The 23,205-nt window shown below is 41.8% G+C and overlaps 1 protein-coding gene across 1 annotated transcript in view; it reads right to left on the minus strand.

The window, feature by feature from the left end:
• The window catches only part of SEPTIN10 (septin 10), a 40,777-nt gene that overhangs the window by 1,285 nt on the left and 16,287 nt on the right, over positions 1 to 23,205 (minus strand). The window contains 3 exon segments of the mRNA XM_059839615.1: positions 52 to 17,155; positions 17,364 to 17,552; positions 19,925 to 20,057. Coding sequence (XP_059695598.1) covers positions 17,012 to 17,155; positions 17,364 to 17,552; positions 19,925 to 20,057 — 466 coding nt within the window. The 3' untranslated portion in view covers positions 52 to 17,011.

Consider the following 23,205-nt stretch of genomic DNA (forward strand, 5'->3'; position numbering starts at 1 on the left):
CATGGGCAGTTTTGCAAATTCAACGAATTTCAGAACACCTGTTTAACTTACTGCTGTTAGAAAACACAGCAGGTGGTTTTCCAAAGGCTTGGATGACGTGGCTGACAACCTGCAGCTCCTGGGAGTGGCTGAGATGAGGGTTATTGCTCCAGATGTTGGTTATTGCTCCACAAGCTGAACACAGGGCATGACTCTTGGGGTGTCCTGTGCAGGGCCTGGAGCTGGACTCGATGATCCTTATGGGTCCCTTCCAACTCAGCTTATTCTGTGAACATTCTGTGAGCTTTGCCTTGACTACTGTGATAAACACATATATGTAACACATAAACCACACACATGTATATATGCATTTACATACACATCTCTTTCTGCATACCACCATCACTCCTTCAGCACCAGAAAAGAGCCAGGTGTTCTTGCTGAGCTGCATGCCATCTTGACTGATGCCATTTAAGCTGGTCCAGGGCTACCTGTGTTTGCAACTAGAGCATGGGGTGCACTGGAACAGTTTTAGATGTCAGCTGTAAGGCAACACCAGGAAGTTGAGGAAAACCACCCTGAGGTCTGAGCTGTGACTCCCTTGTCTGAAGGGCATGGTCATTCTGGCAGCTTCTGAATTTTCTCTGATGACCTCCCACCAGTTTGGAGATGCAGAAATAGGATCCATTAGAGAAATTATGCAATGCCCAAACTTTCTATTAATGTCAGAGTACTCTGAAACAGGTACTTTAAAAGTAAACTGAAGCAAAAAATCAAGTCCCCCTTCCTTCAATTCTCCAGTTCTCACAGAAGAGCCCTTAATTAAAAAGAGCAGTGCTCATTCAGATTTAAAGGCAGTAAAATGCATTCTTGAGCATTTCCCATGGCTTAATATGAAGAGCAGCTGCCATATTGTACCTCAACCCATTTACCCTGACCATAGCACAGTAAATTGCTCTGGAAACTCATACCAAATTTATGCTAGACGTTGCCCAAGACACTTTGTTAAAAGCACTGCTTTGCTTTGTCAAAATAAATACTCATTAGCTGAGAGAGAGGAGCACAAGAAAGCCAGGGAGAGTAACTGGGGTGGGGAGGATCAGCTCTAGCAGGATCTGGTTATTTATATGGAGCAGAAAGCCAGTGAGGGCCCTGAGGTACCTCTCAGCCTCCACATTCCCCATCCTGGGCGTCAGACACTGTGCCAGGAGGGGAGCCAGCAGCTCAGGAGGTTATCCCAAGGATATGGAGAATCACATCACTGCCTCAATACTGGCTGGTGCCTGAAGCAAAGCCACCTTAGACGTGGCTGGATACTCCAGCAGCTGGTGGGGCAGCATCTCCCACCACCCCTTGTGCACTGCCAAGCAACTCCAGAGGTTCAGCACACGTAGAAGGGATGAAGCAGCCCACAGCAACTACCCAGGAGTGCTGGGATGGGGCTCATCTATCACAGGCTCTTCCCTGTGCCAGCTCAGGCAGCAGCAGGGTGCAGGTCAGGTCAGGTCAGTGTTTGACGCCCCTGGGCAGTGGTGGGTCAGACACCAACCTGCTGGCACCCAGCAGCCCAGGCACAGCCATCACTGCTACTGAACCACGTGATCCCTGGGGGCTCAGACCAAAATTAGGCCGCTAAATGTGGGCATCCAAACCCCCTCTGGACTTTAGGGTGGGTGCAGGCAAGGGCCACTGCTGGCATGGCTGTAGCTTGAGAAGGAGCTCCCCAGGTCAGCCAATTTTCTCACCTGATTATGAACCTGCATCAGGTTCACACATGCAGAGAAGCTTTTATCATGCTGCCCTTCTCAGCAGTGAGAGGAAACTGCACCCTGGCACCCCTCTGCTGAAGTGTCCTGCTGATTTCAGAGCTGGTGAGGCTGGCAGCAGTGCAGGCTGCTCCTGCAGCAGTGCAGGCTGATATCACAGCCCTGCAGCCCGCAGCTGATGATGTCCAGCACTGCATCCCCCCTGTTCAGCACAGCCCTAGCAGGACACAAAGATGCAAACTCACTGGGTGATGGTGGGACATGGGAGCTGCTGCTCTACCACTGCAGGGGAAGGGGCACAGCTCAGAAAGGGACACCCACCCAGTACCTCATTACTCATAAGCCGCTCTTGGTAGATGGTTATAAAGTGATTTATTTTGTCATTAGCCTTATCTTGCTTTCTAAAGCTTAGTTTCTAAACTATTCTTTTTTGCACTTCCATTAATCTCCTTGGTTTGATAGACTAAATTAACCTTATTGAGGAAAAATTAAATTTCTTTAACTTTTTTGTGATCAAAAAATTCAGGGGATTTTTTTTCCCTCAGTTATATTTTACTGAAATATCAGAATTATACTTGTGTGCATCTCTGTAATCCAAGCACTGGGGACTTTTTTTCCTGAGGCTTCTGCTAATTTTTGTAGTGAAGCCTTCCTACCACATCCCAGATGTTAATAAAATTGGAAATGAGCTGCACCAAGAATGCAAAGGAGACAGAAAAAAACATGATGAGGGACGGTGGCTCATATCAATAAAATCTGCCGCATTTCTCCAGGCAGTGTGTAAAATATAGCGGGCACATAATCCACACGGCAATAAAAGGCTGCCACATGCCTCCCCAGCACCCAGGGAGCTATCATTTTCAATTAGGAACAAAAGCCTCTGGCATGTGACAGCAGCAGCAGCAGCAGAACTGAACACAGTTAAGGCAAAATTTAGTTTCATTACGGCTTGATGCCGATTACAGTTTTTTCTTTGTTTTCTCCCTGAGTCCCTCTGTCATCGTACGGGAGGTAATGTGGCAGTTCAGGTTTTTTCAGTGGCTTGAGCACAGCCAGAAGTGGGTCGAGGAGACCCTAAAATGATGTTTTTAAGAGGACTGCAGCTTTGATTTTAGCTCCTTTAAGCCATCACTTTTCCTTGGGCCAAACTGTGATAACATGCATTTGAAAATCCACTCTTGGTGCCTGCTCCTTTCCCTCCGCTGACAGCATCAAGTGCTCATATGATGCAGCAGTGAAGTGAAGGAAGGCATGGTGCCAGCCATGCACTAGACTCAATAAAATTACAGCAAATCCAATATATTAGTCAGAACATATCTCTTTCATGTCTCACTTAAACTTCCATTGTACCCTAATAAGTATAACTCAGTTTTTACCTCAGGTTTTCAGAAGCTGATCAGTTACAACATTGCTTTGCATTTTTTAAAGTATTTCTTATGTTTTTAAATTAATACATTCTGCAACCCTAGTTCTATATAGTTCAATTTTTTTCAGTGTGTCAAATTAATATTTTCTCCTCTCTTTCTTTTTCCAAATGTTTGTAAAGTCTTTTCAACACAGGCAGAGATGTGAGCTCAGATCAGCCTCTGCCACTGCTATGCCTGACCCTGGCTGAGGCCCCCCCATGCTCTTTCATGCTTTTCTTGGGTTTAGTCTGGGCTCAGCAGGAGCTGGGGGACACAGGGGAAAATGGACTGGCTGGCAGGGCTGTTCCAGCCCCTGGGGGATGCCCAGTGAGGGGGCAGCTTTGATCCAAAACCGACACACTGGCGACCACAGAACCATGAGTGCCAGCTGTGGGGCTGTGCAGAGGGCACCCTCTGCCACCAGACCCAGAGCCCCAAGGTCTGCAAGTAAACCCATGGCCATTCTTCACCCACTGGTGGGTCCTGCTGTGCTCTGCTTCTGCACCACTGGCTTTTTCCTTCCTCCTGTTCAGCACATTTCTATGACCCATCCCTTGTGGGCCCAAAGTTACTGCAAGCCCAACCCCTATTGAAGACCATGGGACCTGTGAAGCCTGTACAGACACAAAGCAGAATAGCACGTCCACCACGAACAAGGACAGAAGAGCTCCTGGCTGCTAATGTTTTTATCCAGCTCTTGGGAAAATATAAGGGTAGAAAAACATTAAATAAGTGCTCTTCCTGCTCTAATCTGCCATTTGGGGAATTATCATATTTTATGCATCCAGTGCAAAGTGCTTTACCTCTGAAGCAATGGATATGTATGCAGAGACTCACCCATGTAAAATTGCCCACAGCCCTGGCTCTTATCACCTACTCAATTTTTGTGCAAGCCTGAAGGGAGCTCCGGCCCTGAGACAGCAATTACCATACTGATCCCATGTCTTACAAAATGACAGAAATTGAGTCTTTGATAGGTGCTCGTATTAGGCCCAGAAAGATTATTTTCTAGCACTCCTAGCCACAGGGAAATGTCCTTGTTTCAGAGCTAAACATGAACAGAGATCCCAGGGTCCACGTGGATCACAGGATCATAAAATATCCTGAGTTGGAAGAGACCCATAGGAATCATCAAATCCACCTCCTGGCCCTGCACAGGACAGCCCAAGAATGACACCATGTGCCTGGAAGTGTTTTCCAAAGGCCTCCTGAACTCTGTCACGCTTGATGCTGTGACCACTTCCCTGGAGAGCCTGTTCCAGGGCCCAACCACCTTCTGAGTGAAGAACCTTTTTCTAATGTCCAACCTAAACCTCCCCTGATACAACTTCAGGCCATTCCCTCCGGTCCTGTCACTGTCACCAGAGAGAAAAGATCAATGCCTGCCCCTCTGCTTCCCCTTGTGGACATGCTGCAGAAAGCTTTGAGGTCTCCCCTCAGTCTCCTCTTCACTAGATCGAACAAACCAAGTGACCTCAGCCAGGGAAGAGCAGGGAAGAAGGTTTAAATCCCATTCTCCCGTTCATTCTCTCTCTCTCCATTTTACAGCTTCTTCCACTTTTTAATCACTGAGGCTTTCTGGTAAGTGCCCCTGGCTGGGCTGCTGCCATACCACTGAATAAATACACTGCCATGCAAATAGTCTGCAATCTCCAAGCACCAGCAAAGGCTAAAAGTTCTCTCTGATATCAACATTTCCAGTAGAGCTGTCTACCCACTGCACCAGGGTCCCAGGCTGGGTCAGGAGGGACTGGAGAGCCCCCACTCCTCAGGGGTCCATCGGGCTAACCCAGCTGTTCACACCAGTGACATGCAGATGGCCCGAGGCCCACCCAGCCACCCAGAGCTGAGCCAGCTGTGCCCTGAGCTGAGCCAGCTGTGCCACGCTCACCAGCAGGAGCACAAGGCACAACCTCACACCCCTGGCTGTCAGACAAGCACCCACCAACTCGTCACTGCTTCATTCCTTCAAGGCACCCAGCAGAGGAGCAGTCCATTGGGGAGCACATGTCCTGGCACACATCCGAGCTGATGTAAAGCTGATGTCTTCTCATTAGTGTTTATAGGAAATAGCATGCTGCATTTGGAGCCAGTATGGAGCCAGGAGGTGTTACAGCCATGAGCACACAGAAATGATACAACGGGGCCTGAAAAGTTTACAAATCCTGCACAGTCAAAAGATAAAAATAACATGGAGAAGGTGCAAGCCAATATTCCTGAGGAAAATAATCAGACCCCGAGACATTTCATGGAAGAGGCACTCAGAAAGCAAAGGTTAATATATGCCTACAAAGCAAGAGGTGAAGAATGAGCACGTGTAAAAGAGACCAAACAGGAGTCTGGAAGAGCTTTTCTCAGTGGGAATTACACAGCACTAAAAGCATGGGGTCATATTGCATTTTTAAGGACACTGAGATCCATATTTAATTTCCGCACAGTCAATCCTGGGATAGCACTGTCTGCAGGGAAGGATGAAGAAATCCCTCTCTGCCCCTGGGCAAGAGCCTCTGCCTTGCTAAGAACCACGGTGCAGGGGGACACAGGCAGCCTCATCAGGGCATGTGTCCCCAGCACTGCACAGCCTCCTCCCTCCTGCTGCTTCCCTCTGGGTGCCATGGCACACGGTCCTGTGCTGCAGATGTGACAGACTGTGCAGAAGTGCCTAAAAAAGTGGTGGTTTGATAAATAATGAGCAAAACCTCCCAAGCAGGACTCAGCAAACTCTTATGTTCAAAACTTTTGCAAAAGGATGGCAAATGTTACTTCTTGTCCATGCTGCATTTGCATTACATGAGCCAAAAGCTTGCAGTTAATCACCATGAGCCTGCCCTGCATTCCCTGGGAAGAGGCCCATCCCTCCAGGGCAGATTGTACAGCTGCATCAGCCCTGTTGCCAGCAGCTCCCTGGCAGGCTGCAGACACTAAGCCAAGGGGATAAGACCCTTATGACCTACAAAAGAAATCACAGAGAAGCATGGAAAGAAAAAGCAAGCTGGTGCTGGAATGGGAACCAACCGAGAAAGAGACGCAGGTTATTTTTCTCTTTCCTAAAAGGCTCAGGTTTAATCCCCAAATTCTTTGAAAATTAGCCCCAAAGTAAAAGCATCCTTTGAAAATCAGCCTGTTCCCTGCTACCACCAGCTGAGCAACTGGAGCATTTACCTGAAGGGCAGAGAGGTAGTGACAGCCCTTATTTCCTTCTGAGTGAAGACAGACCAGCTCCATCAGGCTCTGAAGATGCTCCTCCAGCCACCAAGCACGGCTGAGGCTCAGGCATCCTGCAGACCACCTGGCATGAGCAGGGTCCCCTGCTGCCTAGCCCAGATCCTGTTCACCCCAGAGCATCATCAGGATGCCCAAGGCATTGACACACAAGCCCTGAGGAAATCCACCCCAGCAGTTTGAAGGATAAACTTCACATGGCATATGAGTGCTGAGACCACACTGACCCTCCTGTGCCAAAGAACAAAATGTTTCATTGCGTCCAGAGGAGCAGTTTGTGCAGAATGAAATGAAATTACATGTTTTATTTCAGTGGGTTTTGTTCAGAAAGGAGAAGAAAAACCTTTTTCTTCAGGGTTCTGTAGGAGCCAGGGCTCAAGTCTTGCCTTTGACAGAAAGAGAAAATACTACTCCTGCCACTGCTGAATCTCAGCTGGTGAACTTTTTTCTTTCATTGTCTGTAATATTCACTGCAACAGAACAACTCTTGTCCTGCTGCCCCTCCTTAAGAGGATCAGACATCACCCACTCCAACACTAAAGGAAATCACATCAGAAATCCCAGATGGAAGTTCTTTCTTTTATATAGGGAGTTTCCTGTTGTCTTACCTGGTTATAGCTGCACTTTTAATCTCTACTTTGATCTACTTCCAAACCCATCCTCAGACACCACAGGAAGCATGAGCATCTGCATGGTGCCTGACAGAGCCAAGGTGCCTTCCAGCTCCAGTGTCAACACAGCAGGACAGGGACATCAGCTGTGCACTTTTTACTTTGAAGGGTACTTTTTGGATGTAAACCACTGAGTATATTACCAAAGAGCATTCTTTTGAACCGAGGTAATGCACATTTTCAGCTTTAAGGCTGAGAACCTTCACCAGATTTAGTGAGCAAGCGGCTAAGATGAAAGAGGAAGGATATACTGTTATGTCTAGAATTAAAAGAAAATAAAAATGTGCAACGATAAAATACACTGTTAAACTGGTTTAAATCAAAATAATCTCTTGTGTGTTTGACAACTAGGAGATCTCTTGAGACAGAAAAATCTCAAGAGCCTTCCACATCCAAGCATTAGAACATACTGTATCAAACTCCCCACCTTGGGAAGGTCAGGATTTTCCACACCCACCCCAGCCACTCTCCTCTCTGCCCCCAGGTTGCTCATGAAAACCTCATCCCTGCCAGACAGCTTTAACATCCCACACTGCTGAATCCTTCCTGCCACTCCACTCTCACCGAGTACCAACTGCCTGAGGATTTCCATTCTGGCTGCTTCTGAGGAGTAAAATCCTGACAATCCTTTAATGTTCGCTTTATAAAGTGAGGCTTTCACAGCTTTCCTTTGCTTGGGGGTTTGTTTTTATGCTTAAACATAATTTTTGGCTGGCAGCAGGACACAGATTCAGGAGCTCCATCATCTCTGGGGTAATCACGCAGCACCCCTCACTGGCAGCCTGAATAAAACAGCCTTTAAAATTCAAAGAGAAGGAATAAACCCAAAAATGTACCAAACAGAAGATCCAGCGAAACTCAGACTGACAGCAACCACAATATACCTTTCCTTCCTAATTTCAAAGAAATTACGTTTCCAAGACAATTGTAATCTTTTTTAAAAACCAGTCTTTCCTGCAAACAGATCTAGTTTTTCAAAACACAGAAGTCCTGAGTCTCAGAACTATTTTTTTTCCCTGTGAAGCGACATGAAAACATTAAATTTAAAGGAAGTCATTATTTAAAAGTCATTATTTAAATGACTTTTAGTAAGTTATTAACTGGGTTCCAATTATCAAAGGTGAGCAGATTAAGGATGATACAAAAATACACCTCCAGAGGACACTTCAGTTGGTGTGTCTCTTACATTTGTCTCTTACATTTACATAGTTACAAGATTAGGGATAATTTTGTAGTCTTTGTGCAGTCTTGACTGAATGCTGGCCAGAGTAAAATTAATTTATTTGAAATCACACACATCTGTAAATTCCTCTGCAGTTTTGGATGGCCTGCTTGCCATTTTTAGTAATTCTAACTTCATTTCTTATCAAACAGGAAATACTTTCTTTTTCCTCTCCAGGTAAACTCACGATGCACCTGCAACCTCCCAGGCTGCACAAGGCAGGGCCCAGAAACTTCTGCATGTGGGTTTTGCCTTTCTGTTAAGAGAGCAGGGAATTTATTGCTTCAGGTATTATATTCTGAGATATGACATTTGTATTACTGCACCTCATAAAAATTTTAAAGCTATAAATAATCTTTTAGAAGTACATAGGGATTGTATGGGCTTTTTTTTAAACATCCCATCCAGGCACATTTCCAAACAAGGCTTTCAGCAACAGGCATATTAGGCTGTAATTCCTTTATTTGCCTGCTCAAAGTGACAGCAACCTCAGCCAACTGTTTGCAGCAATTGTTAACTCACACTTGCAATGCACTGTCTTTACTTTTTGATCCAGTAAGTTCTGCCAATATACAAACTCCATTATATCATCCTACAAAACTCTCAAGGAACACTCCTGACCTCACAGGCACATTCAAAACACACAACTGCCATGCAAGCCCTTACTGGGGCAACCTGCTGTGCCACCCAGCAGAACTACATTTCACTTACCAAGAATATTATCAGCAGTGCCCTCAGGTTACTGTGACCTTTAGTTTCTGTGAGCATGTTTTCAATGACTAGATTCTTAAACTGAACTATTTTTAGTCCTACCAAAGCCAGACCAGTGAGGTCAGGGATGAGCCTGAGGTCTGACTGAGACAGGAGCTTACAAAGGGCTTTCTGGCAAGCACCAGCTCCCAGGGCCAGAGTGCTGCCTTCCCAGAAACAGAAGACAGAAGTTTGGGATGTAGTTTGTTAAAAGCGTTTTTTCTATTTTTTTTAACTTCTGAAGACTCCAGAGCCTCCAAGAAGTCACACATAAAACAAGTGCCTTCCCAAGGATCACTGTCACTCAACGACCAGAGAAAGCCCTGCCCTGTAAGAAATTATAGGAAATATATTCACAAATGATCTCAGAGTGTGAAGAGTTTTAAACCCAGACCCTTGCTCTGCCAAATTTAGAGAAGCAATTTGAAATGAGCTTTCTCACATTTCAGACAATGAACTTGTCCACCAGGCTAAGGAATTTTGAGAAACTGTATTCATGCTGGAGCAATGAGCAAAATCTGACATGAACTTGGACTTTTTTTTTTTTTCTTTCACAGTCTTTTTTTTTTCTTTACCATCTTTACCAAAGCTGGAGAAGGCCAGCAAGATGGACTGACAACTTAGGACAAATTATGTATCAGGGAAGCCTTTCCTCTGGTGAGGACCCACTCAGGTCCACACCACGGAAACCCAGTCTGGTTTTGGAGATGTTAAACATGTTTATGAGTTCCTCTCTAAAACCCAAGTGGCTGGGAAATCAAGATGCTACAGCATAAAGCATTGAAATTTTGTACTTAGGGAAACCATATAAACCTAACTCACAGTAGTCAGAATTCAGAATGCATTCTCTTCCTTACGTAGATCACTTTCCACAAAAGCTCTTCTGTTTTACTTAGCAGTAAAAAAAGCAGTAGGAGATTGAGATCCATTTACAAGTTTGGTGAGCAGAGGCCTGTGCTTTTCACTAGCAAAGAATGCTAGCCCAAGTACCTAGTCCATCCCAGACTTCCAGCAGGTTTTTAATCACACATTAAAAACTATGATGTATTTACTTCCATGGCTCATCTTCACTGAATGGGTGCGAATTACAAAAAAAAAAAAATCTAAATATGCTTAAAGATTGTGGATCTCATTTTCCAATGCAATATCTTTTAACTTCTTAGTGTATTTTGTGAGAATAAATACAATGAAGATTGAGAAGCAGTCAGAAGATACTCTGACTTGCCTAAGAGATTTTTCCCTTGAGAAGTTAGCACAGGCAAAAATAACTTCTGTAACTTTGGAGAAAAAATACACATGCCAATCTGAAACCCCACCAGGACAGGCAATGGAATTATTTCTCACATGTAGGTATTCACACAGCATTTTTGTACATTTTAAATTATTAGGGGTATATATTGATTTGACCTTGGGGCAAAGCTTGGATGTCATTCATCTGCTGTGAACACAGCCATAAACCAGCATTGCTATTTTGCATTCCTCTGCACAGTGCATCAGTACTGCCTGCTGTGTTTCTAACCTGGGATGCATTTTTCACCACAGCCTGCAAGTGAAATGAGTCCTGTCACGCCCCGTGACGTGATGGGGGTGACAAGCATTTGAGGAAAGGCTGTGGCAGAGCTGTGTGTCCTGTCTGCCTGTGCTCACACACCTTGTCAGCTGGAGAGGCCAAAATGCACTGGGATCCTTGTTTCCCCAGAAGCTCACAGGACTGACCATATCCACACTGCCAACACAAGTGGGAATGGAACTCAGGCTCTGCCCTTCCCCAGACTTACCAATGAAACCAAAGCAGAAGCCATGAAAAACATCTGTGCAGACACCAGCACCTTCTCATCCTCTTTCTAAACACACCAATTATTCTCTCTTCTCTCCAAAGGGGTGATGACTACCAGTCTGCTGCTTCTAAGCCTTGGGCGAAGGAGTTAACACCTTCCAGAGGAAGGAGCAGGGCCACATGTCCACTCTGCAAGGACAGAGGTGTAAAATCTGCAGAGAGCTCTGCCCTGCCCTGCTGTCTCTTCTCAGCGGAACAATCATCCCCCCAGAAGTATGTGGACTAATGGGGTAGTAAAAATTTTTGAATCCCAGCACAAGAGAATGCAGACACTGCAGGTAGACACCCAGACCAAGTGTTAAGCCTAAAACAGTCTCTTGAACTGGTCAGGAACCACACAGCCCAAGGCCCACTCTTAGCTAACCTCTGTCACTTGCTGTGAGTGGTCTATATATCCACAGACAACAGCAGGTGTGAGTACATCTCTCTATGTACACTTAAAAAAACATATGGATTTGTATATATGAACAGGAATATATCAAAATCCTACACACTTAGATATGCAAATCAGAGAAAGGCAAATTTCTGCCTGAAGCCAGAATTTAATTTTGAAATAATTGGTTTGGTGGGCTTCTCATTTATGAAAATTGCACTTACAAACTGTGATACATTGAAGTGCCCAGAGAGATTATCCTTAATAACTGCAAGAACCGGTACCCCCAAAATAAAGAGATAATTAGAGATCTGTTGCCAAAAGACATTTGTGTAGCTCCATAAATACTCTTTTTCAGAAAGTCTTAAGCTCACACAATGGTCACCCAGAATCTACCCTGACACATCTCACTTGTAGTTCTCAGCAGGAAAAATATGCTATTTTCTCACACCTTTCCAGGAAGTAATTTAAAAATATTTTGGCTCAGAATGAGGTGCAATTGTACTCCTAGGTTTTCAAACTACAAAGACTACTTCCAGCATTTTAATGCCCTAGCACATAATCAACCACATCAGCTCAGAGCTCTCACAGCACTTAATGTTGCCTTCAGTGCTTACACCTTTGTTTCTACAGAAAATAAGTTAATATTTTCGGAATATTTGAAGAAAAAATAAATTGTTTGTGATAAATGAGCTACAGAATTATGGAACTGCTGATGTTGGAAGGCGCCTCTGGAGCCCACCTACACCAACCCCCGACAAAAGCAGGTTTAGCTGGACGGGGCTGTTCAGGGCCAGTGCCACGGTCCTGTCCCCAAAGCCAAAGCCATGTGCTTCGAGCGCACCCTAGCGAACATCCTCTGGAAGCTCTTTTGGTCCGCCTTAAAATCCTCAAAGTTTCTATATTTAACCATCAGGGCTTTTCTGCCTTGAGGCTGGCGTCTGGATTTAAAAAAAAAACATTTATTAAAGAAAACGTGGAGACATAGATGCCTCAGTACTTCATAAAAATCCAGCTGGATATTTTACTCATGCACGAACTACACCGAATTAGTTTTTGCAGTGATTCACTGAATGTGAATTACAGAAGTCTTCAAAAAGGTCTTGAAAAATTACTCTTTTTTTTTTAGTATTCTTCCTTCTATATAAATATTATGTTGCTGCTGTTACAAGAAGCTTGTGTTTCCATAAGTTAAAATCACAGAATATCTCAAGTTGGAAGGGACCCATAAGGACTGAGCCCAAGTCTCTGCTCCTTGCAGGACTACCTAAAATTAAACCATATGACTAAGAGCATATTCCAGATGCTTCTTGAACTCTGACAGGCTTGGTGCTGTAACCACTGCCCTGGGGAGCCTGTTCCAGCCACGCTCCCAGTGAAAAGTCTTTTCCTAATGTTCAGTCTGAACTTCCTCTGAATTTCTGGCACTTGGTCCTGTTAATTTCCATCAGCTGGGGACTGCACAGCTTTGTAGCCTATCCAGATGTCTGTGTAAGGCCTCTCTATCCTAGAGGGAGTGCACAGCTTCCAGAATTTAGTATCATAAGTACACTTCCTTAATGTACATTCAACTCCTATGTACAGTTTATTTATAAAAACATTAAAGAGCACTGACCCTAAAAGTGAGCCTCGAGGTGACTGACTGCCAGTCTGATGTAGCCCCATTTACTCCAACTCTTTGAGCCCAACGTGTCAGCCAGATTTAAGATAAAACTCCTTACTGGCTGTGTCTTGTCACTGACAAAGTAACTTCAAATATATAGTTGTGAATAAATATACAAAATAACCTTAAGAAAAGGATTCAAAGAAATAAAGCCTTCAGATTTGTACAGGGTGTAAGTAATCTTGCACCAGCCACTTGCAGACCATAACAATAAAGAGACCTTAATAAGTGGTCCTGAAACTATTACACATGTAGGATAAACCTCTCTGAAGTGTCCAATTGAAAAGCACATGGCTAAGGTAAACATACGTGTTTTTATTTACCACAACCATTAATTCTCCACTTCCAGACAATATTGTTAGTTGCTCCTTTATAATTCTTTGAATTACATTTGACTGTCAAGCTATGATGTGCACTTGTGCTCTTACCTGGTATCTCATCTTTGGGCAAACTGAATAAAATAAATAACAGCGGAATCTCCCATACTTACAGAGCATCCTCCACCGCTTAAACAAATACAAGGAAACGAAAAGGCAAACCCACCAGCTCTCTTACTTTGTGCTATGTTGTTTTTGTGCTACAACTGAACAATCCCACCTGTTCCAAAGACCTGCACAGGTGCCCGCACCAGCTCTGTTTTGCTGCTGAGTCCTGCAGGGCCAGCACGTGCAAGTGCACAGAAGCCCATCTGACCAAGACATGTGGTACCACACGTCCCTATTCATGGTTCCCAGCTGTCAAAGCACAGCACATCCTCTAGCACTAGCCAGGCACAGAGCTATCTAGGTCAAACAGTACTTAACTATTCTCAGTCTTTGTCCTCAGCAAAGTGGCCAGACTACAGACAGCTAAATCTGTCTTTTGATGCAGTTTTGTAACACTCATCAAGAGCTGTGCTTGAGCTAACTAACATCAGCAGCTGGGACAGCACACTGGGAGATAACTGAGTGCTGACAACACACATCATTCAATTCTTACTACATTCTGTTCAAGATCACTTCGTAACACTTCCAAATGACTTTAAAAATATCTTTTTATTTTGCTGTTACCTTCTTTGAAAAAGGCATATCCCTTCTTTCTAATCCAACAAATGCAAATGGCCAAGTCAATGGTACAAAGTCAAAGAAAAAATAGTCTTTCATGAAGCTACAGTTTGGTCAGGAAGGAGCAATCGCAGAGCCTTGCCCTGCCCCATCTTCTTCTCTTGAACAAAGTTATATGCTGCCTCTGTGCATGGGCCAAACAAGTATCTCCTCTTAACCCTTTCCTCCTATGTAAGGGCCTGTTCTGTCTGTAGAGACAATTGAATTAGCAGTTTGACCCTTTCCTGGTCAATGAAGGGTTTGTGTCTCATTATCTATTCCTTCTCATTGCAACTGAAGGAAAACAAATCTTTTATATACAGGCTGGGCAGAGAACTGATTGAGAGCAGCCCTGCAAAAGACTTAAGGGTGATGGTTCATGGAAAACTCAACACGAGCAGGCAATGTGCACTCGCAGTTCAGAAAGCCTGGGCTGCATCCCAAGCAGGGCAAGGGAGGGGACTCTGCCCCTCTACTCAGCTCTTGAGAGCTCATCTCTGAGCTCTTGGATGGAATACGGAACTGCTGGAGCAAACCCAGAGGAGGGCCACGAAGTTGATAAGGGGACTGGAGAACCTACCCTGCAAAGAGAGGCTCTGAGAAAGTTGGGGCTGTTCAGTCCAGAGAAGGGAAGGTTGTGTGGAACAAACCTGCCAGTATTTGGAGGAGCCTACAGGGAAGCCAGAGAGGGACTGTTAGGAACTGTAGTGCTAGGACATGAGCAAGGGGTACATATTTATAAGAGGGGAAGTTTGGGTTAGATATTAGGAAGAAATTCTTTACTGTGAGGGTGGTGAGGACTGGAAGAGGTTGCCCCCAGGGAGGCTGTGGATGTCCCACCCCTGTCAGTGTTCAAAAACAGGTTGGATGAAGTGTTGAGCAGCCTGGTGTAGCAGGAGGTGTCCTTGTCCATGTCAGGGGCTTGGGACTAGGTGATCTTTAAGATCCATTCCACCCCTCTAAAATTATATGGTATATTAGATGGCATCACTGTGTGAGTAAAATAGAAGGTGAGATTGGTGACTGAACAGCTCCCCAGGGCAGTGGTCATGACACCAAGCCTGTCAGAGTTCAAGGAGTGTCTGGACAATGTTCTTAGTCATTTGGTTTGGATTTTATGGTAGTCCTGCAAGGAGCGGAGAGCTGGAGTCAATGACCTTAAGGGTCTCTTCCACCTCCTTATGGTCTTCTTCCAACTTGAGATATCCCATGATTATATGGTAAGTACAGTGGTATTTGACAAGTATATCACAAATCACACTGCTCTTCTGGTACAATTCACACAAATCACCTATTTTTTCAATCAATAAATGACTTAAAATATTTAAAACAGATGTAAAACCTTCATATTTTTCAGTTAAATGTGAAATCTTACTCCTTTTTAATAACACATGAGGGACAGGAAGCAGAACAAGAGTAACACTTAGGCAAAACCAATCTATTTTATTTCTGTCAAGTTAGTATTTCATTTTTAAACAGTCAAATAACACAACTCCAGAGAACTGTACCTCTTTTAGTCTCCCATTAGTTATCATGACTACTGAAAACATACAAAGCACTTAGAACTTGTTTTAACCAACCTGGAGTTTTTGTAAATCTTCAACTGTAACTGAATACCACCATCAAAAACATCAAATAGAGGTACTTTCCATACTGAGTTAGTAATATCAGATGAACTATCCTGCAACAGTTCAGCACTGCAAAAATATCTCAGTAAATTTTGATTTAAAAGACCGTATCTGAAATTTAGAACACTGCTTGTACATAAAACCCTATAAGCAAAAACTTATCAGCAAAATCAGTAAATGGTTCAAATATGTCAATAGTTGTATTAAATAACACTCAGTGGACTAATAAACAATACCATTTGAAAAGAGCTCTTCAGGAAGCTTGTAGTGGATATATTCACTGAATATTTTTGTACTACACTATTCATAGTCTGTTTATGGCAGGGTCACCTCCTTTGGCAAAATGCATTTAAAATTAAAGCAAGCTGACCACACTTATGTAAGGCAAACCCATATCAAGGCAGAGCTGTAACAGAAACCTTGTGATGACAATGACAGTAACCACCACACTGTGTGTGTACAGATCATGCTTAAAAATCATCCTTTTGCAGAATGCAGCAACAAGAGATATTAGCCAACATTTAAGTAAGAAACTGGAACTCCTATACCTTCAGGAGTACACCATGAATCACTGCTTCCTCATGAGAAATTACCAATATTGTGTCTTCTGTCATCAGTACTACATAAAGCTGGAACTGAAAAACCACAGCAAGAATATAAACTTAGCATACTCTGAAGAAATTAAACTAAACCAGAGGGTTACTCATAGTAGTGCAGATAATGACTTCTGTTACCAAGAATTCCACTTTTGTATGCAAATCCAGAAAAAAAAAGGAATCCAGGAAAAGGAATTTGGTAAGTAGTTGAAATGGAATAATTTTTGGCCAAACTAGGCTTCTAGCATACACCCCAAAAATGTCAAAGCTTGATGATTCTGTGGAAATATGTGCACAAACTTAGCTTCTAAAGTTCTTCAGAATATAGCAGTTATAAATAAATTCAGAACCAAGAAATCTGTTTTCAACTGCAGGAAGTTATTAATTAACAAAATGTCATCTGCAGTAAATTTGTAAATGATCAGGAAAGAAAATTAGTAAGTTAACTGACTTCTGGTTTTGGAGGAGAAAAACATTTAAGTCAATTTAGTTAATATATGAGTATTTAATTCAACGTTTTTAATATAAATCAGTTAGGAGTGTTATTCTGGACACTACTTTTGAAAGTATTTCTGAATTCTCACAATTTATTCAAGTTTTTCTTTGAGCGTGGTGAAAGAAAGAAGTGTGTGGGGCGGAAGAAAGTGAAATCTTTATTGGGTCATACTCTGCACTTCGTGTTTTTACAGCCAATTTTATCAATCTCTTCTCTCAAAAACCTGTACTAGGAAGACACATCTAATATGGGCCAACAGCAGTTAAACCACTTCATAAAACTACTAGCATACCCTACCATTCAAAACTTGAGTGCTGCAATCAAATACTATTCCTGAAAGTCCCTGGGTGAATTTCTCTCTCTAACTCCTCCTTCTCACTCTCCCTCTCGCTCTGCTCTCCAACAGTCATAGCTCCTTCATCTCTGATATGAAAGCATTGGACTTCAAGCTGAAAATCTTGCTTCTTTCATGGAAAAAAGAAAAGAAAGACAAAACAATGCTCATAGAACATACAGCAATTACTCTAAAAGTAAATCTAAGCATGAGGGTATTTTATAAACTTCTGTCTTCTTATCACAGAATAGGAGCATCTGTCTTTTCTAAAAGATTACTGAAATTTGAGTTATAAATGTGAATGTGAAGAACTTTCTCATTGCTCTCTGATGACTTACTTTTCGCAGTCCTTGTGTCTTCAAACTAACAGGGCTAGAGACAGAAGACACTTGTGACTCAATCGATTTAGTGACAGCTTTCTTCTCAACAAAGTGAGCTTTATCATCTTCTAGAAGTTTTTTCTTTTCCCCTAGTTTCAGCTCCTCTTCTTGACGCATTAGCGTAAGATGTTCAAATTTAGTCAGTACCTATTTAAAGAAAGCACAAAAAACAACATTTCCAACTGGCAACACAAGGTGGTGATATCACAATATAAAAATCCTCTGCAAAATAACACTAAAACCCATGTCAGCTTGTGTTAATAGTCATCAGAAATTGCAGTTATTTCCCCAAACTGTTAAGATTAAAAAGCAGCAATACAGAAAAATAATAACTTTTATCAGACTCTTCTCATGATCCAGGCTACTGCACTCCAAGTACAGATAGAAAACAGGGAAGGCTCTAAGTGAACACTAGATTCCCTGCTACATTTTACTGTAACTTTATTGTATCAAAATAAGGAGGCCTTTAGAGACGAACCAATTATCAACAGACAGAGTAAATCAAGATGACTCAAGTAGAATATAGTGGGGAAGTGTATATTGATCAGATTTAAATATTAGTAAGTACGCAGAGTTGGTCTGGTTGGGGAGTTACTGGTGGGCTGCAAGAAGCTACCTACTTTTCAGCTCTTTGATTAGATTTTTTTGACATACTAATACATTTTTGTTTCCAGATGTATTTTAACCAGTGTAAACCTACTGTGAAGTTGTATGTGACAACAAAAGAGGTACTTCATCCTTCCTCATCTCCCACTTCCCCATACGCAAATTCTCCTAGAATCCTGCTTTTGCAAACAAGAATCTAAGACTACAAATGTAACAGTATGTCTCCTGTGCACAGCAGACCTGACAAATTTTATAGGTGCACCTGCAAGCCTTCTCTAAATGAAGGATGTGAAAGAAATCTGAAGTTCAACAGAAATTCCTGGTTTTCTTTAGTTTCTGGATACAAATACAGCAGTAAGAGTACAGGACAAATGTTCTTTAGGAGTGACTGCATGATCACCTTCCCACATCAGGAACTTAGAAAACTAATATCCATAATTCTGCAATATGCAGAGTCCACAAACCACTTGGTATAAATCATACAAGGAAAATACCAAAGGGTTAGCACAGATACTGTGTAAGACCTTGCTGGACCTGCTTTGAACATGACTAAGCATTCTTCCAATTAAACAGCCTCACACTGAGAAGGACTGAATCTCATTTTTTTTACTCCACAAAGTAGCATGGGGGTCTTAACAGATTTAGAAAACAAATATTAAGCTACTTTCTTATTTAAAACATGCACCTGAACACCTCAAAAAACCTGCTACAGCTTTGCTGGGGGACTGACATACAGGAAAGAACATTCATAAAAATACACAGGTTTCCAATTTCAATTAAACCAGTGTTTGAATATAAATACACATGACCACGATAAGTGTCTGGCAGAAAGTAGATGAGAAGATCCTATCTTGCTAGTCCAGCTTGACAGGACTAAGTCTTCAAAAACGGAGCCAAGATATATTCCACATCTTCAAACAGCCTTAAGGCAGCTGGGACTAGATGAGATTTTGAAACCAGAACTGAAACAAACCAAGAGAATACCAGACATACAGAGTTTCAAACCTCTTAGCATGAGGGCTGAGCTTAGATTTAATAACTAAATCGGGAAGTCAGGCAAACACACATGGCCCACTCTCAAAAGCCTCAGGAAAGACTTTTTCCTAAAATCTTGGTTTTTACAGAGCAATCTATGGACAAAAAGCACCTACTGTGTTGTTATGGCATACCAACGTTTCTCAGCACACTGCTAAAGAAGACAAAGAAACACAACCATTATACTCATCACTCTCTTACCTCACCATATCAACTCCTCCTCTACAGATGTGTACCAGCTAGCCACCAAGGCCTTTAGACCATAAGCTCCTGCCTTCCCAAAACAAGATCCATTTACAGAATCACAGAATCATGTCTGATGGGGAAGACCTTTAAGATCATCAAGTCCAAGCATGAATAAAGCACTGCCAAGTCCACCCCTAAACCATGTCCCAAGGTGCCAGATCTACACATATTTTAAATACCTCCAGGCATGGTGACTCACCACTTTCCTGGGCAGCCTGTTCTCCAATGCTTAACAGTGCTTCCTTTCAGTGAAGATGTTTTTCTAATATCCAGTCTAAACTTCCCATGACACAACTTTAAGTCCATTTCCTCTCATGCTGTCACTTAGCAATTTGGAGAAAAGACAAACCCCAAACTCACTTCTCCTTTCAGGCAAAGAAGAATTTGAAGAGAGCAATAAAGTCTGTCTCCCCTGAACCTTCTTTACTTCATGCTAAACAAACCCAGCTCCCTCAGCTGCTCCTCATAAGACAGATTCTCCTGTTTGCTGGTGTCTAATCAAACTGCTTTTGATTTAATGCATTACTGTCCTCAAAATATTAGGAAATTATAAATATCAACCAGTGATTTTGTTAAGAACTTAGCTGCTCCAAATCTCAGAAAACAAACTTAAGACAGACAGGCATGCTTGCCTGTTGCTCTGCCTCTTCCAACATTGCTGCTTTCTCCTTCACTCTCTGCACAAATCGTTGCTTAATCTCCTCTTCTTTTCTTTCCACTTCAAGGCAGAACTCCAGCCTCTTTGCCTCAATGACTTCCTGTAGACTGAAGTTCAAAAATGTAAGCAACTCTCCAGCATGCTGCTTTATTCAGTGTGGAAAACCAACAATCTAGAAAATTATTTAAACAATTCATACTCATCTGCAACATTAATTTCTACAGCTTCCCACATAAAAATTCAAGAAGAAACCTCAACAGAAGCAAGCATCTTATCTTTCTATTTTTTTATTTACGTAAACAACCCTGAGTAAAATTACTTATGCTAACAGCTCCTGGGCAATTTACATTTCAAAGTAAATACAACACTTTAGGCATCTCATGTTCTAAAGACTTGATTTATACCTTTCTGACTCCAACATGCATAAGCTTCTTCTTTCAGTTGCTTACTACTAAGACACTGAAATTGCCAGAAAAATCTCCCAAAATTTCCACTTTGTGAAATCTCAGTCTTCAAGTAGGACCATACAAAAACAATTAATCTGGAGCACTAATGTAACAAAAAAATGATTGTTCCTACAGGAAAATGGAAGAAAATAACAGGATCTTCAGAACATATAGCACTCTTTTTAAATGTCAAAATTTAAATATGGCAGAATTGCATTAATATAGAATGAGTTCAATTTCCTACATAGTTCAACATCTAAAGCACAGGGGTGCTTTCTAACATGCAACAGCCAAAACCTCAAGACTGCTTATTTTTTCCTGAACCCTCTCTTCCAGAAGTAAATAAACTGCATATATCCTATACTTATATTTGAAACTATATAGGAGGAGTAAATTAGTTCAGATCATTGAGCAAATCTCAGGCCAAAAAAAAAAAGAAATGTCAACAAGCAAAGCAAACATTTCTTTACTTTTAAATCTATGCCACCCTTCTCTTTTCAGTACACAAGATAATTTTTTTTCCCTCCAAACAACAAGTACTTGAAATTGAGATACTTCTTTCATGTCAAAACATATCGTGGCAAATTAAAAGATGCTAGTAATTTATTCCTATGAATAAACTACTAGAGATTTGATATTTTCAGAGTCTATAGGACCACAGCCAGGCAGAGCTAGTGGGAAATGTTGTGCTTTTCAAGAAATACAAATGGAGCTTGTACACAGATGTACCTCATACACCAAACTTCCTTGAAAAGCAAACCTGCTTAATGACATCCAAGTTCTTCCATCAAAACATTTACCATAAACTTCTCCAAGTCATATGATTCCAGAGAGCACAGCTGGAGGACCACAGCTATTTTAATGATTATTCGAAACTCAAAAGCATTGTCTTCTCTGACATTTGGCTTGAGAACAGATCAAACCGTGGATAATGTTCTAACTTTTTTCTGGGGCAGCTCTTTACACGTTTTGCTGAGTCAGCCCTTCCCAGCTAACATGAGTTACTGTCATTTGACAGGTAACTCACGACTTCCACTCTCATGTAAAATAAACAGGTATGTACATTAAGTATTTCATTTTGATGCATTTCATTTTCACTTTTAATATACATACACACTTATGTTTTTGTCCTATCTTTAACTGTTTCTATTTAAACCTTTTATAAATGGAAAAACTTACCTAAGAAAATCTAAAGAGTTAATTATTTAGAGCCACACTAAGCTTAAATAGCTCTCTTCTATCTTTAAATTTATGGTGACTGGGCAGTTTCTCAATCCTAAAGTTTCTTATTTGTATTCAAAATATCATCTTAAAGAGAGAAGAAACATCTTGAAACTGCACATGCAGACAAGGTTCGTAAGATACCAAGGCCAGAGCACTCCTCCTATTCTATCTTATTCGAGCACTACATGGCAACAAAATTAATTCAGAACAATAACCCTTTTGTGCTTGGGCTTGTTTTAGGGGCTTTTAATCAGCTGTGAAATAACTGTGGTCACCCTGAAATTCTAAATCCTCAAATCCTCATGAAACAGGGGCATGGTTTTCACACAGATGTATTAATTCACACTATCTCTAAGTTTAGACAATAATGCTACATACAGCACAGGTTTTTCAAGTGCTAGCAATCTCACACTATTCAGGCTTCTGCACTCAGTGTCAGTTCTGATAGATAAAATGCTGCCTTTGGGAATGATAAAGCTGCTAGAGCAAATGCTAGACTAAGTTAACATGCTACAATCACACCTTCATTTCTTTATGTGGACATGTTTAGACCCAGACTAGGTTTACTTTATCAGGTAAAAGCAATTTTGTGTTTAAAATTAGTAAAAGATTAACTTTGAAGAGATTCAACTCAGTAAATAATAATATCACACATAAAAAGAAGAGAAGAAATAAAAGTGTATTTTTAAACTTTACTGTGCAGGTGGTTGTGGATGCCAGTGCATGTTCAAGTGGAAGTGTTCAAGGCCAGGCGGGATGGGGCTCTGAGAAACCTGGTCTGGTGGGAGGTGTTGCTGTCCATGGCAGGTGGGTTGGAACTAGATGGTCTTTGAGGTCTCTATCAATCCCAACCATTCTATGACTCCATGAATTATCCCCTCCTCCTGGACCGAATTGTTCTGGGAATCACCAAGACAGAACTAAACCAAAATTTCCTTTTCTGTGTGTGGCATACCAGCAACACAATAACCCAAACACTCTTAAGTGTTAGGAGATTTGGGGAGGAAGGAAAAACAGTTCACCACATCTTAAGCCAGTCCTTTCAACATTACTTCATCCACTGCTCATAGTAAAATATTTTCTGGTTTATCTAAAGACTGGTTTCACTGCTTCTCATTTAGCAGATTATGAAAATCAAGTTCATAGGTACTCTCACTCTCCTGGCTTAGACATGCAGAATTAAATACTCCGTACAAAGACATTTAAAAAAAAAATAAATGTTATAACTAATTATTTAAATAATGTAATCTTACTGAGGTTTTGTAGTAAGGCATTGTGAAGAAAGTCTAAACTAATCATGCATACCAGCACTACCACCTGCCTTTCTACAGAAGCATATTTGAGACAGTTTTTTCTGTCTGCATGAGACTGAAAGCATGGAAGCCTAAAATTGCAAATAAGAGTTTATTTATGTTCATAAATAAAGACTCTGAAGTGAATTTAACTCTCAGTGGAACACAATGTGCACTTTGAACAACACAGGTATTTAAAGTTTATTCAATTACACTTTTAAAAGCTTCCAAATCTGAAAGTAACACTTGTAACTTTTTGCAGAACATTTGACTATTAATTAAGGTATATCAGA

This window comes from Haemorhous mexicanus, chromosome 2, assembly GCF_027477595.1.
Source record: "Haemorhous mexicanus isolate bHaeMex1 chromosome 2, bHaeMex1.pri, whole genome shotgun sequence".
Lineage (NCBI taxonomy): Eukaryota > Metazoa > Chordata > Aves > Passeriformes > Fringillidae > Haemorhous > Haemorhous mexicanus.